Here is a 14522-nt window from a genome sequence, read left to right on the forward strand (position 1 = left end):
CTCTCAGGCCATTCGGACTCTGCTGGGTCAGTGTGTTGGGAGCCATCGTGCCGGTTGACCCCGCCGGTCCGACAGAGCACCTCTCTGGACGGATCGATCTCTCGGACGGACAGCGGTCGCCACAAACGGCGCGGACGGCACGAGTTCGCCGCGCCGTCTCCGTGGTGCCCTCGGTCATATTTGATGGCCGGCTTTCTTTGGGGTGAGGCGACGACGACGTGCTGTCCGACCGGGGCCCGGTGGTACCGGCGACCGCCGAGAGATGGCAGCACGTATTGACATAGTCTGCCACCGCGTTGTCTGTCATGCTGTACAATGTACTGTGTACATACATGCACAATCAAAGGACGAACAGAAATTGAAGGAGAATAAAATGTTTCATAGATCTCACAGTAGATGACCATGCCTGAAATGGCATGAATTTACAGCGCATCTCCCTAACATTGGCTCAGAGGAGACTTTTCAAGCCGGCATCCAAAACCACACTCGTAGGTATTTGCCATACCTTGACCCTTGCGATCCACGAAAACACGTCAAACGTTAATACACGAGTGGGGACTTCAGCTATCTGTCTCAGTACCTACTTCAAAGCCAGTTAATCGTTCCCCGTTCAGTGGCTCTCGCCAGCAGATCTCAAGAGTCCTTCAGCGGACCAAAAGCCGCTCCAAAGCTAACCCCATCCGCGGATGTCACCGAGTGCCGTCTGAAAGGTCGTCTTGGTTCGCCACTACCCTCTCCAACGTCTCGTTCAGAGGCGCAGTATGTTTGTCCGAGCCCAGAACTCTGCTCTGAAGGAGCACTCTTCAGACAGTGGACGCCAGGCACAGGACGCCGGCTGTAGCGAACAAACACAGCCCGATGACCAGTTAAAGGTCAGGTACTATTTCTGCTCATCAGGCTGTTACCCAGTTTGGCGTATAAGTTGTCTGTTGAAGTTCAGCTATGTTAGGGGAATAACATTGTATTGGACACTAGTTTTGATGACAATCTGTAACAGTGAGCGGAGCGGGAAGCCTGCGTTTGGCAACTGGTGCATAGGTGGAGGGATGGGATGAAGTCGGTCGGTTCGGAGGACCGGTCTATAGAAGTTATGGAGAGTTGGCCTGTATTTGGTTTGAAAGGCTGGGCTATACTCGACTTGCAGCTTTGCAGGACTGACCCTAGGCAATAATGGCCATTCTGGCGGGCAGTGCTATCCGATGTGCCTGAGCCCTGTTGCCGCAACGCGTTGGTGCTGTTATTCGATGAGTCTGAGCCATGTTGTTGCCCGCGTTGTTGTTTTTGTTTTCCGATGAGCCTGAGCCCTGTTGTTACCCGCGTTGTTGTTGTTCCCCGATGAGTCTGATCCATGCTGTCGCCGTGCGTTGTTGTTGTTTTCCGATGAGTCCGAGCCCTGTTGTTACCCGCGTTGTTGTTGTTGCTCTCCACTGTGTGAGCCCTGTTGTTGGCCGGGTGAGTCGTGTGACGGCAGATAATCCCAGCTCAGTTTGTCGGCGCGAAGTGTGGCCAGTTTGTGGTGACGTTCATCGCTCTCGCAGCCGCCTTCTGCGCGCCGTCAGAGCCCAGCGCACAATCTGCACCACCTGATAAAGGGCAGAGCCGGCAATTTATGAGTCATTCCCAGCACCGAGTAAAAACAGGACGGTAAATTATCCCGGCCCGTCCCGGCCCGGCCGGGCCGCAGAGCAGCCATACACCACGGTGACGAGTCACACCCGGCCTCGGCGGGTCATACGAGCAGCTCAGAGAACGAAAAAAATAGATGGCGGGAGCAGGCAGTGAAAAGTTCGCTAAGTAAATAAGAGTATGCTTGATACGGTTTCATCGTTTCAGAAAAATACAATGAGGTAGGTATGTAAAAACTCGTAAAGTAGAAGTTAACTTGATCGCCCCTTGTCATTGTTTTGGTGAGAGGATCATTCCAAAAAGTATAAATAGACCTAGAATCCAACAGGTTCGGGGCAAACTTAGACAATGAGACGTCATATTTCCTCTGCCTCTAGCGCAAAGTGACGTTCCGCCATCTTAAAAGTTCCGTCCTAATGGACCGTTCAAGAGTGTGATATTTTATTTACGCGCCGTCTGCTATTGCCTGCTGTTATTGACGGCCGCTTCTGCCGTTGCTGTGCAGCAGGTTTTGCGTCCGCGCCGTCCCCAGACGCCGCGGGCTGCGTCCCCGAGCAGCGCCGAGCGCCGATCCATTGGACTGTGGCCGCTCTAATGTGTCGCTCACGTCGGGGAATACAGTCCGCCAGCGCTAACTAGGATCGATGGCAGCCCGCAGCATTAGCGTCTCCGGTGAGGGGCTCAATAATGGCGCCGGTCTCCGGCGAGAGTCCCGTGATGGAGCTGCCCCGGCCGGCGCCCCGTAAAAAAGGCCCCGGGCAGTCCGTCAGCGCCGCGCCCCGCTGGTGCCGGCGACACGGTCATCCGTCTACAGGAGGAGTTACGACACACTGCTGTCAGGTCACAGCACACTGCTGTCAGGTCACAGCACACTGGTGTCGAGTCAAAAAAACGCCCCGGGGTGACGTCACAGCACACTGGTGTCAGGTCACGGAGGTGTCAGGTCACGGCACTCCGTACCAGCGACGTCAGCTAGTCCCACAGTCACCTAACTATTATGGCTCCGATGCCATTCGAAGTCTGATGTCTCTTCACACAGCCCCGATGTCACGTCAGGCAGTGCTGGTGGATACTGCCTTGATGTCCCCGGTCCCGTCCCGTTAGACTAAGGAATTCACAAAAAGCGAGGCGTCTTCCAGCTGGTGTCACGATAACAAACCGCCTTGGTTTAAAGAAGAATGGGATCGAAAGACTCCTCCTGAATAAAATAAAAAAAATATAGAAGCTTAACGATGATAGGTGTAGCCAAACATATCCTTGTCTAAATAATAACCTGACTTTTTCAACGAAAGTGAATAAAGTTATGAAGCAGGTTGTTGGAAGGAGGGAAAATCATATTATGAGCGAGAAATGTTATCTAGCTGCTGCGCTGTGACGCCGGCCCTGTTTGGGTCGGATGGTGAGAGGGCCGGGGGCTCTGGACCGTGTCCGCAGTCCCAACCCGAGTGGGCCCGACGGTACACGGACCGCTCGTCAGGCGCTGACCGGAGAGCACCCGCCTCCTGTTTATATCACCGCACGGGCGGCGCCAGGGCACGACCACAGGGGTGTCAAATCCCGCGCAATAAAAACAGATTATTAGAGGGTATAATCGTTATCGTCTGTCAGGAAACCACGCTCAAATAGTAATATAAATAAATCTGAAAGCTAGTGATTTGGATAGTTCCCTAAAATTAGAGCTGACGACGTCCCTGGCACACTTCAGCAAACCCGGGTGATAGCCACACTGTGTGTCCAGTGCAGTGCCGGGAGTATTGCGCAGCTCCGTGGGATAGATCGGCGGCTATCTGTGAGATAGTGTTGATCATCTGTGAAATCCCCACGGTTTTCTGTGAGATATTAGCCGGAGGTTACCCTCGAGTCACCGTGTTTATTCCTCCGTGAAAGGTGAACACATTTCCAACTCACCACTCCCCCAGCGCCGGACCAGTAGAGTGAACAGGCAAGTGCGTTTCCCTCGGCTGTTGGACAGCGTCCTTTTTTCCCGTGCCGTGATGGAGGTGACCAGCGCCGAGCCCGACCTCCCGCCCGAGCTGTCCGGTCCGCCGGACCCCGCCGCTCTCGACTACAGCGGCGTGCCGCAGCCGGTGGCCGCGCTGGTCATACTGCTCGCCAGTGTCTCCCTGCTCGGCGCCGTTCTGCTCGCCCGCTTCCTAAACATCACCGTGCTCCGGCCGGCCTGGCCCGCGCGCGACCTGCCCTGTGAGAACGCCCTCTACCTGCTGTTCAGCGTGGCCGTGGCGGACGTGCTCCAGGCCGGCTGTGCGCTGGTCGGCGGCCTCCAGCTCGTCATCGGCCACTGGTTCCTGTCGCGGCCGCTCTGCCGGCTCTGGGCGCTGCTGGACGCTGTGGCCGGCACGGCGCGGCTGCTGTTCCTACTGGCCATCAACGGCCGCCTGCTGCGCGACGACCACTGGCCGCGCCCGGTCAAGGTGTGGCTCGTCTCGCTCCTGTGGCTGCTGGTAATCGCCGGGTCGTACCTCGCCGTGAGCCCGTTCGGCGTGCGCCACGACCGCACGTGCGGCTTGCGCCACGAGGAGCACGTGCTGGAGGCGTCTCTGTGGCAGTACGTGGTGAGCGATGCGGCCGGGGTGGCGCTGTTGCCCGTGGCAGTTGTCACGTACCTCTGGTACCACGGCCGAACGCCAGGCGGCGCTGACGGTGGTGAGGACGGGCCGGAACGGGGCAGCGCAGAGCAGCTCGACGGAGATGACGGCGCTGAGGACACGGCAGAAGCCGACAAAGAAGGATCTAAGAATGGAGATACAGAGACCGCCAGCCGACCCAAAGCCGATGCAGAGGCGGCCGGAGCCACGGCGGCCGCCGCCAGCCCCGCCGCCAGCCCCCCAGCCAGCCCCGCCGCCAGCCCAATGCCCTACGCCCAGCGCGTGAGGAAACTGGAGCGCTGCGACACCTACACACCCTCCACCTTCACTCTGAAGAAGTTCTGGGGCATGCCGTCGGTGGACGAGCTGTCGTCGAGCTCGGGTTTCACCGGTCTGGGGGAGGAGGACGGGGACGGGGAGGAGGAGGAGGCCGGCCGTCACCGCCGGCGCCGGCTCACGCTGCACCAGGTGACGGAGCTGCGCAGCCGCGTCCACCTCTTCATGCTGCTGCTGTCGCTGGCGCACTGCGCCTTCTCGGCGGCGGCGCTGGTGACGCACGTGCTGGCCGACCTGCGGCTGACGAGGGAGGAGGCGTGGCACACAACGGCACTGGTGCTGGACGTCGTGGGCCAGCTGCAGCCGCTGACTACCGTCCTCATATTCAGCTGCATGTTCCCCAGATTCTATAAAGTGCTGTGCAAATAACTATTAAGTGCTGTGCAAATAACTCTTGTAAATACCGTATGCATGTAGCAATTAAAGTGTGCTGGCATCCAGTGCAATTGGCCATCGGGACCTTTCGCTACTGAATACGCATAGAACTCATAGAAGGGCTAAAGCAAAGCATCGCTACTGACTTTCCTGACACGTGCATATGCAATTGATAGTGTGCAGGTATTGTTAACGTGTGCTATTGTGTCATGCCGTCGTACAGTTTTGCTGTAATATGTATGATAAGAAGACATTTGGCCCAGCACCGTCAACAATGACATACATGAGTCATTAATGCCTCAAAAAGTCCTAAATACTTAACAGAAATACACGAGGAAATACGTTAGCTACCGAATTAATCTTTGATTTACGATGTGAAAGGTCATCAAGGATGAGGTTGAGAGTACTTATATGATCCAGACGAGGCCGGTTTTGCGGTCATCTGCCGTGCAGGTGCACGTGGTGCTGACATTGGGTGAGAAAAACGCAGTTAAATCCTGGCCAGACCTATCGGCTTTCTACATAGGGTGCGGCTGAGAGGGCCATTTTTGAGACAGGTAGTTGCCGAAGCCTTATACTATAAAGAGGACAATCCACTCAGCAGGCCGCAGGCCAATTTGCTATCACACTACTACTACTTCACTCTGTTGCACGATGATTGTACAGCCCGCCGCTAAAGTAATGTGTGGTCTTACCAATCTCAACGGATGGCTTTGAGCGACGATTTTTAAATGCGGACTGATTGAAAAGAAGACGTCAATAGATAAAGTTGTAGCTGCAAGGGTGAAGATACATGTAAGCTACATTTTAAGTCTCGTTGCAGTCTGGCTTATCGTTCCTAGGTTTCAGAAGCAGAACATACCGATGACTGAAACCACACATTACTTCTGCTGTGGACTGTATGTACATCCTTTTAAAGGGACCCTCCCACCTTAACATTAGTTTTGAGTTGAGATAGCCAAATTGGTGGCCATGGCCTGAAAATACCGGTTTGGGCACTCACAAGATCGAAAAATGCTTTAATTCGGAGATATGGAATTTCAAACTTGCAGTTTTCGGATTCTAAGGGGCTAGTGCATTGGAATGCCCCCTTAGAATTTGTGACGTCAGCGGAGATCTAACGATTTTTTTAATCTTTTACTAAAACGTTTGGTAGCACGCGGTGGTATATGCTGCTTTGCGCGCAACAAATGCCGCACTTTCAAATAAAGCCGCCAGGAACAGCGGAGATCCCAAAAAGTAAACAAAAGTAAAAGTCTAATATCTTGAAAACCGGTGAATATTTTTCGATGAAATTTGGTAGATATTCGTTTTCACTCTTTCTGAACCGAGCGACATCACTTTCATGCCAATTCATTAAATTTTTTGAAGGTGGGAGGGTCCCTTTAAATGAAATTTCAATTTGCAATTCTCAACAAAAATGTTTGTATGCACACTGTAGCAGCGGTCTTTAGCCAGTGAGTCGCGTGGAATAGCTGATAGCGTACCCAATCAAAGGGTCAAGACAAGAGGTCAAAGCCACCCGGAAGGCGCTTGACCTCCAGGGGCTCCGGGCCACGCGCCGCAAGGTCGCTCACCCGACTCCCGTGTTACGCACGCTCGTCCAGATGTTGCACTCTGCACAGTGCACAGCTCGTGCACTGACGTCAGAGGCCACGAGCGGTGAGCGGGCAGTGTGTCACGGCGCCGAAGTTTGTTTGATGTTTTGTTGCATTGCATTGCACGCTGCCGGCTGCACGGGCGTGTGTGGAGCAAACGTTCTACATTATGTGAGGCAGCGTTACGTGCACTCACATAAGACGAATAATATAGGGGAGACCCGGGAGGTATGGGCCGGTTTTGTGAAAAGGCAATTTTCTTCCAGTGGGCAGTGGCTAGACTCGGTTTTTCACTCTGTGTGCGTGAAATTGCCTTTCGCCTGCAACGCGTGCCTGATATAGGCATCTGGGATCAACTATTTTGTCTCGAGATAACTTTCAATAAATCATGTGTTTTTTTCGATCCATCAAAATGCACCGGGAGGTATGGGCCATGGCCCGGGAGGTATGGGCCGGTGCCATGTTTCATATTATTTTCTCGACAATAAGAATAATACTCGTAGCTGGTATCTACCTTGATCTCTCTTAGAGCCCAGGAACCGCATAAGCGGCCAACAGCTTACTTCATGGAGGTCACTTGGGCCCATATGTATATTGGTAAACTCAAACATGCACCAGGAAATAAAATAAATCATATTTTTCTGTTCAAATGAATTTTGAAGTTAAATTTTCGACCTTGCGTGACAAAAACAAAACTTATTGACGGGGACATTTAATGAAAGCATCTTTTTATTTATTTAGGGTCACCGAGGGTGGGTGGCCCAAACCTCCCGGTTAGGACGCCATAATGTGCGTAGCATCTAAGCTCATAATCTTGCAAGAAAGCTTCATATTGTCTATCCAGTCTTAATTTGCATAATTCAAACTTTATGTTAGCGATGGTCTGACATCATAAAACGAGCCTGGTTCAAATTTATCACGAATTTTCTGTATGTACCGTATTTTACTCGAAGAGGGCAACAACGCTTTATCGCCGCTCATTGCCATAGAAGACTGAGGAAGGTTTTGAAAATCACGTGGGATGAGAATCATGAGATCACTGAATGGCTGCTACCAGTTAACACCGTCAAATGTGTAAAAATGCGCAACACTTCTTCAAAACTGCGATGGCCCATACCTCCAGGGGGCCCATACCTCCCGGGTCTCCCCTACGGCTGTTCTATTGCATTGATATATATTTCGACTTTTAGATTAAGCAGTTTATTTAGCAGCTTTATTATTTAACCTTAGACCGTATCGGCCTACTTACAGCGTCTAGCGTGAGGGAGGGGGGGGGAGGGTTCGTTGGAGACCTGCCGTTCAGCCTCTGATCGAGCTAGCTTCGCGGAAAAAATGAGCGTGCTGCAGGTGACGAGAGGAAGCCGAATATACCCAATTCAAAATCAGCTCCAAAAACTACCTTTGAAACATGCAAAACACGAAAGAGTGCATCAAGGTCATCTAAGGTCAATGACCTTGATCTGACATTCACGTGACCTTAACACCCATCATAATGCATGGGTTGAGCATCATTCCACATGCTGCAACGTTTACAACAACAAAAAGACTGGAAACGCGCGTATAATGTGTGCCGACATACGCCGAATCACGATTCCGGCTAAACTTGGTCTCGAGAAACAGGCCACAGGTAGGTCATTTAGGTCAAGGTCGTGACATTTTTGGGTTAGGTGGAAATTGATTAACTCGAGGGAAATGAAATTTCCGTCGCGGCCGACACTGTTTTACCCTAGCTATTCGCGGAAAAAGCGAGGTAGTACATTCGACCCCCTCTAAATGCGAGGGTTATAAATACAGAGATGAATGTAACACGCATGGGTCATTGGGTAGGATAGCACAAGTTTGTGTAAGTAATGAATCCAAAATAAGCTAAATCGTCGATTTACAGGCAGTGAATACCTGCACTCGCCTGGCGTTCGGCGTCGGGCCGATTCGGTACAGGGTGCTGCTGTGCCGGATGACAGCCGAGCAATGCGGGTCAGTCTACCTGCCCAGGTAAGCTTCACCGCAGAACGGCTAGTACGAGCCAACATATACATACGCAACTGCTGTTCTTGGTGAATGCAGCAAGGGGCAGACATGTGCATTGTGCTTGGATCCAAGTGATGGATCTATAATCTGAGTGGATCTCAAAGCAAACGGGAAACCTAGGACCTCTAATCCCATTAAATCTCACAGAAAATATATTTGGATCTATTATCTCAATAGGATGTGAAGACCAACAAACAACAGGAGGGATCTATGAGGAGGGATAGATAGATCCCTCCCATCAGGAGGGATCTATCTATCTAGTCGATATCACCATTTGCGACCTGATAAGCCATGCTCCCATGAGGGTTCATGTCAATAAGTGTCACAAAACTATGAATTGTGACGTGCAATCACATAATATCCCTGAAACAGAACGACGGCAAAGTGCAAATTGCTACAATTGATTCTTGATTCTGGAATATTTATAAATCATATCGCGAGCAAAAAGTGAACAATGATTTGTGATTTCATCGGATCTCAGACAAAAATACGCTCAGATGCCAGTTTTACCAACAGAAAAATAACCGCCAGCCGGAATTTTTTTGCCTTAAGACCGCCTCACATACAAAGACCGCCTGTAAACGCGATGGACACGTAAGCGGGTAGGGCTTTATCGTTTACGCTCCGTATGTGAAGCGGTCTTTGAGCAAAAAAATTCCGGCAGGCGGCTATCTTTGTGTTGGTATAACTGGCCTCAGGTCTAAGATCCAAATAGATCTCCAGACAAATTAGAGAGCTAGATCCATGATCCCATTCATCTAAGATCAGGATCCGTGGGACCAGATCCCAGTACCATTTTCTCGGATCCGTGCTCATGTCCGAAGAGGGATTCGGTATGAGATAGCGAGAGATAAATCGAAGATCTCTTCATTTGAGGCTGTGATTAGTTACATCAGGTCCCTGATGAATGAGATGCATGGAACCCTCGGTGCAGCAAGGTATAGACCCTCGGGCTTTGGTAAATTCGTCCAACCGCCCGCACTTAATGTCTGTTCGTCGTTAAGTTCGTTTTTGGACAAGTCTCTTTGGTGTAAATTAAGCCTCCAAAATATAAGTTGTAATTGCTTCCTTTCTGTTCGATGTTTATATGCCGTCTTGCTCGTAATTGGTCGAATCTTTGCATTCCCTTGCAGGTATTGCATCTAAGCGGCTTGATGAGGATGCCAGATGCCTTATTTCCAAAACGCCAAAAAATTGCTTCTAGCTCACAGCAAGAAGGTGAAAAATATTCAAAGATGTGTAAGCATAAAGCAGCCACCCATTGTTTTTGCTAGTGCTTCTTGCAAGCCTTTTCTGGCTGCTCTGTTTCGTTTGTCCATTTCAAATAGATTCAAATAGACTTTCTCCGTGAGACGTTTTGAATACCTGTTGGCTTAAAAATGAAATGTAAAAAGTGTGCTCAATGCATTCTGGACACGAAAAATAAGTCAAGTGCGAAAATTTGTGTTCTTTATCATGTTTTATCAGTTGACTTATAGATACCTTCAGTCAAGACAAATACACCTGTCTCACCCAACGCATCACTCAACCGCGTCTGCGATTGGTCACTTTCACAAATGGTCGTTCAATTCTATTCTAGACTGATGCTAAAAAGCAATCATGTAATAAAATGGATGCACGGGAATGCATGCACCTTAACAACATAGATGCATGCCCCGCGCTTAGCCCGCGCGGGGCTGGGGGAGTAAATTTTACCCCCCTCGCGAATTTTTGCAATATCTTAAAAACGGCGGCGCGCAGCGCCGCCAAACTTTCAGTACCTTTTCTTACATCAATTTGAAACGTTCCCTGAAAATTTGAGCGAAATCCGTTGGAAATTTTTTGAGAAATTGACGTTTTAGTGACGTCATGTTCGCCATTTTCGCCTCAAAAACGGCAAAAGTTCAAACGCCGCTAACATCTTCATTTTTAAAGGAATCAAGACGTAACAAAAAAGGATGTACGTAATTATACTTTGTCTATCAAATGGCTATCTCGGTTTTTTGAAAATTTTGGATTTTGACCCATTTTTTCAAAAAAACTGACGTTTTTGGGAAAATAACTATAAAATCCAAAATTTTAAGTGTATCAAAAAAACCGGAATATGTGTCAGAGAAGTGGTCTATGTGCACCTACATACCAAGTTTTAGAAGAATCGGTTCAAAAATGTGGGAGTTATTCAAAATTGTATGACGTCACGACACACAAAATTTTGAAAAATGACTTTTGGAAGTTCTAGACCTCGTACGGAAACAAAAATAGCACCATTCGATTCGCCGTGAAAAACTGCATCAGATAGACACCTTTTTAGACCTTAACAACCAACTTCAAAATTTGACCTCACTTGACCTGACCTTGACCTGACCTCGACCTGAAATTCATCCAGAGGTGGTCCATATCACTTATTGAGTGTGCCTATTGAATTCTATGAGTAAAATGACCCATAAAATATGTGTTGCACATGCCCTTTTCTATATTTTGTTTTTGGTGACCTGACCTGACCTGACCTGACCTTGACCTCTGAATGATATTGTATGCAACGAATATTGTCTTGGTAGTCTAAGAACACGTTTTGGGCGATCAGTCTCAGTCCACGACTCCATTCTTCGGCAACTACGGTGCAAGGCCGATACTGTAGGAACTTGCAATTTGTACGCTTGACCTGACCTTGACCTTGACCTCAAACTTAAAATTAAGTACATGTTTTTAGTTGTTCGTGATGAGATCTTTCGATTGGCGTTTGAATTTTCCAAATCGGACCATTAGTTCGGGAGATAACAGGGGGGGGGGGGGTAAAATTTACCCCCCCCCCAGCCCCGCGCGTTCGGCTGGAGACCCCAGCCCCGCGCGGGTTAAGGAGCACGTGTCATCTCTCTCGTCCACTGTATGGCGTAACGTACCCACTCCGCTGCCACACGGGTGAGGCGGCCTGCCAGCAGTTCCCCACGGGTGTTACACCACCGTACGCGCGCGTGTGCGTGTGCGTGTGCGTGGTCTCCACGCACCGCCTGGCAGTGACCGACGAGGGAGGCGCCACGTGCAGAGGGTGGGGGGAGGGGTGGGGGGTCTCTGAGCAGCTGCACGCGCCGTCTGCGGCCGCCCTCCGCACCCTGTCGTCCTCAAATAGACCGGCGCGCGCTCAAATAGCGTCAGTCAGAGGGGAACGGCGAGAGAAGCAGCAGCGGGAGGCGAGAGAGGAACCGGGAGCACTCAGACACACATACCCTCAGAAGGACAGACTAGCAGGTAAGGCGGGAGAAGTTCAGGGTCTGGTGGATTGGGCTTGCCCAATGTGATTGTGCTTTCCATAAATCAATTTCTAACGTGTGATTAATTCATGGCAAATTTCACATTAAAATCTGAAGCAGCTTGCCGATAATTATCCCATCTACCCCTTTCGTCAACAGAATCAGTTTAGACGCATCTATCTTTCGAAGTTCAGGACATTATCAGAAGGCACCGTCGCGCCGCTATTGAAAAATAACGCCAATCTTGTCTTTCAGCGCACCTTCTGAACTCTCCCTCGTAGCACACCATGAATCTGTTCTTCACTGCCGCCGCGCTGTGCCTCCTCTACACAGCAGGTAAGAGCACCGCTACCTGATGCACATGCATAACGTAATATTTTGATCTTTGCATTCCTCGACATAAGAATTGAAGACATAAATTCCTTACTGAATACTGTAGCTCTTATTCGTCGTGGTTTCCAATAAACTGAAATGGAATACATTTCCGAAAATAGCAACAAGCTCCTCGACAAAACTGAGTTTAGCTTCTATTCGTTAAAAGTATATAAGCATGACCTTTCCTCGACCTTTAAATCTATTCGTTGAATTAAATGTGTTACAAAGAAGGTGATAGCTCCCCGCGGCCCATTTGCCGTGACCAGGGCCGTGACCTGACCGTTGGCGGGCCCAGTTTCAGGCTCCGTGTACGGTCGCAGCAACGACTGTCCATCTGAGGAGGTGGTCACGGGCTGCTTCATCCGCGACGGAGAGTGCGTCTGCGACTCGGGCTGCCCGCCGACCATTTTCCCCTACAGGGATGAGGACGCGTGTCGACGAGCCGTCGAAGGTAAGCAGGAAGGGAACCGTCGACGACGCGTTTGATACCCGGCGTTGCTTAGAATTTATGTCATCAGCTTCATAGGGGGCTATTTCTTTGTATCGCATGCTATGTATTGGTATCTTCAGTTGTCTAAAAAAAGCTGGCCCAACTTCCAACCAAAACCCAAGCGTTTCTTCTAGGAGAATAACGGAAATATTCGGGACGCTTTAACATGTTTCTTCAAATGGCTTGACAACTTCAGGATCATTCGACAAGCAGCTTTTATTATCCCGAGTTTTGATCCGATTCTGACGAACGGTGTTTTACGCCACAGTTCGCAGCGCCGACATGTGTCGGGCGAGGCCGTGCAAGAACAACGGCTACTGCACGCAGAAGCGGGACGGCTACAAGTGCTTCTGTCACGGCACAGGACACTACGGCGAGCATTGCGAACTCCGTGAGTAACACACGGTGCAAACTCGCCAGCACCTCCGCGCGCGCGAGCGATGATCTTATGTTGTTGGAAAGGCTCTCGAATGCGATTTCCTGGCTACCGAAAGGTCTGTTTTATCAGTAGCTCCCCGACAGATTGACAGCCTTCAGACGACTGTAATTTTGCTTTAAATTACCATTTTGAACGCAATTATGAATGCGACGTATCACGATTTGAGTCCAATGTGAATAATCTTCTCGCAATGTCAGACAGTTCGCGTCAAGACGATTTAAATTTCCTTGACTGCGGCCTAACCCTTGATGTGTCCGTTTTGCAGCGTGCCTGCGGCCGGCGCGGCAGCGTCTGGTGCGCGACCCTGACTTCCCGTCCGAGTGCATCCTGATGGGTTGAGGAGAGTCCCCAACACAGAACAATCGACGTGTGTCGTCGGAGAGCGGCTCGCTAAACTGCCCCGAGCGGTGTCAGTGATAAAACACTAAGTGTTGAACGGCTCAGAAAGCTGGCGCTATAGAGTGCTATTCGCATCGAGTGCCAAATGCTGAGGCCAGTTACGTGCTCAGGGGTTCGTGTAAATACCTTGTCGATCTGTCGGTCTGAGGACGGTATTAGTGTCAAACAGACAGCAGTCCTCGCGCTCACGCCAGCGTCATAATGAAGGACTTTGGGACCACTGTGTAGGAGCTAAGTGACAAGTTTCTGAGTCGATGGTGTGCGCACAAAGAAGCAATAGCAAACCAGTGAAAAGAAACAACCAGCAAATAAGCAGCAGACTCAGAGAAGTGATAACCATCCAGTCATGCTCTAAGTCAACATTACGTCAGTCTTTTTCTTAGGATAGTGTGTACAACAGGAATCCGCCGCGGTATAGTGCTCTTGTTCCTATAAACAACGTGCTTTTTGTTACAATTCGAGAATTAATGCCTATCTGAGTCGGAGTACCGTACAAAAACCTGTATGACTGATTACTGGTTTGTGTGTGTCCTTCAGTGTTTGGGTTTATTTAAATATATGACTTACGTGAACGAAGTTGATCTCTTTGCACGGTAACACAATGATAGTGATATTTTGAAAGATATCACTAATGACATAGGTGCGAAGGCAATATACCACACCGTCGCCACGAATTGCACCAATCAACGGTGAAAACGTAGCTGGGCACTGCACGGTCCATCGAGGCCAACATCACTAGAGAAAGCATCTCCCGCAGCAAAGGCGAGGAAATTGACATACAAGGCCAAAAAGAGAGCAGATAGCCTTCTCATCACATGCTAGTCAAAGCCGCTGTCGACTCGGTCTCGTCCCACGCTCTCCACTACGCCACGGGCCCGTCAGGCACTGCTGCAGTGTCGTACTGAGCACGACCGTACGGCCACGGGCTGGTAGATGCGAAATTCCCATGCATCTCACCGACAGAGGTACATGTGGAACACACCGAGAAGTGAATGTGGAAGTCTCTCTAGTCTCTGCACCACA

The 14522-nt window shown here is 50.1% G+C and overlaps 1 protein-coding gene across 1 annotated transcript; it reads left to right on the top strand.

Annotated features, from left to right (window-relative positions):
* Positions 1-11528: 11528 nt before the first annotated feature.
* LOC122374248 (protein crumbs homolog 2-like) lies at positions 11529-14075 on the top strand. Its single transcript, XM_043352873.1, has 5 exons — positions 11529-11794; positions 12052-12132; positions 12467-12622; positions 12930-13052; positions 13366-14075. Exons 2-5 carry the CDS (start codon positions 12084-12086, stop codon positions 13437-13439), a joined length of 402 nt encoding a protein of 133 aa, XP_043208808.1. The 5' UTR covers positions 11529-11794; positions 12052-12083; the 3' UTR covers positions 13440-14075.
* The last annotated feature ends 447 nt before the right edge of the window (positions 14076-14522 follow it).

This window comes from Amphibalanus amphitrite, unplaced genomic scaffold, assembly GCF_019059575.1.
Source record: "Amphibalanus amphitrite isolate SeventyFive unplaced genomic scaffold, NRLGWU_Aamphi_draft 001625F_arrow, whole genome shotgun sequence".
In the NCBI taxonomy this organism is placed as follows: domain Eukaryota; kingdom Metazoa; phylum Arthropoda; class Thecostraca; order Balanomorpha; family Balanidae; genus Amphibalanus; species Amphibalanus amphitrite.

Excerpts from the sequence above, each read along its gene's own strand:
- LOC122374248 (XM_043352873.1), top strand. The coding sequence starts at position 12,084 with ATGAATCTGTTCTTCACTGCCGCCGCGCTGTGCCTCCTCTACACAGCA. Across the intron at positions 12,623-12,929 it reads GTGTCGACGAGCCGTCGAAG|TTCGCAGCGCCGACATGTGT; the intron begins GTAAGCAGGAAG and ends TTTACGCCACAG. Across the intron at positions 13,053-13,365 it reads CGGCGAGCATTGCGAACTCC|CGTGCCTGCGGCCGGCGCGG; the intron begins GTGAGTAACACA and ends TCCGTTTTGCAG.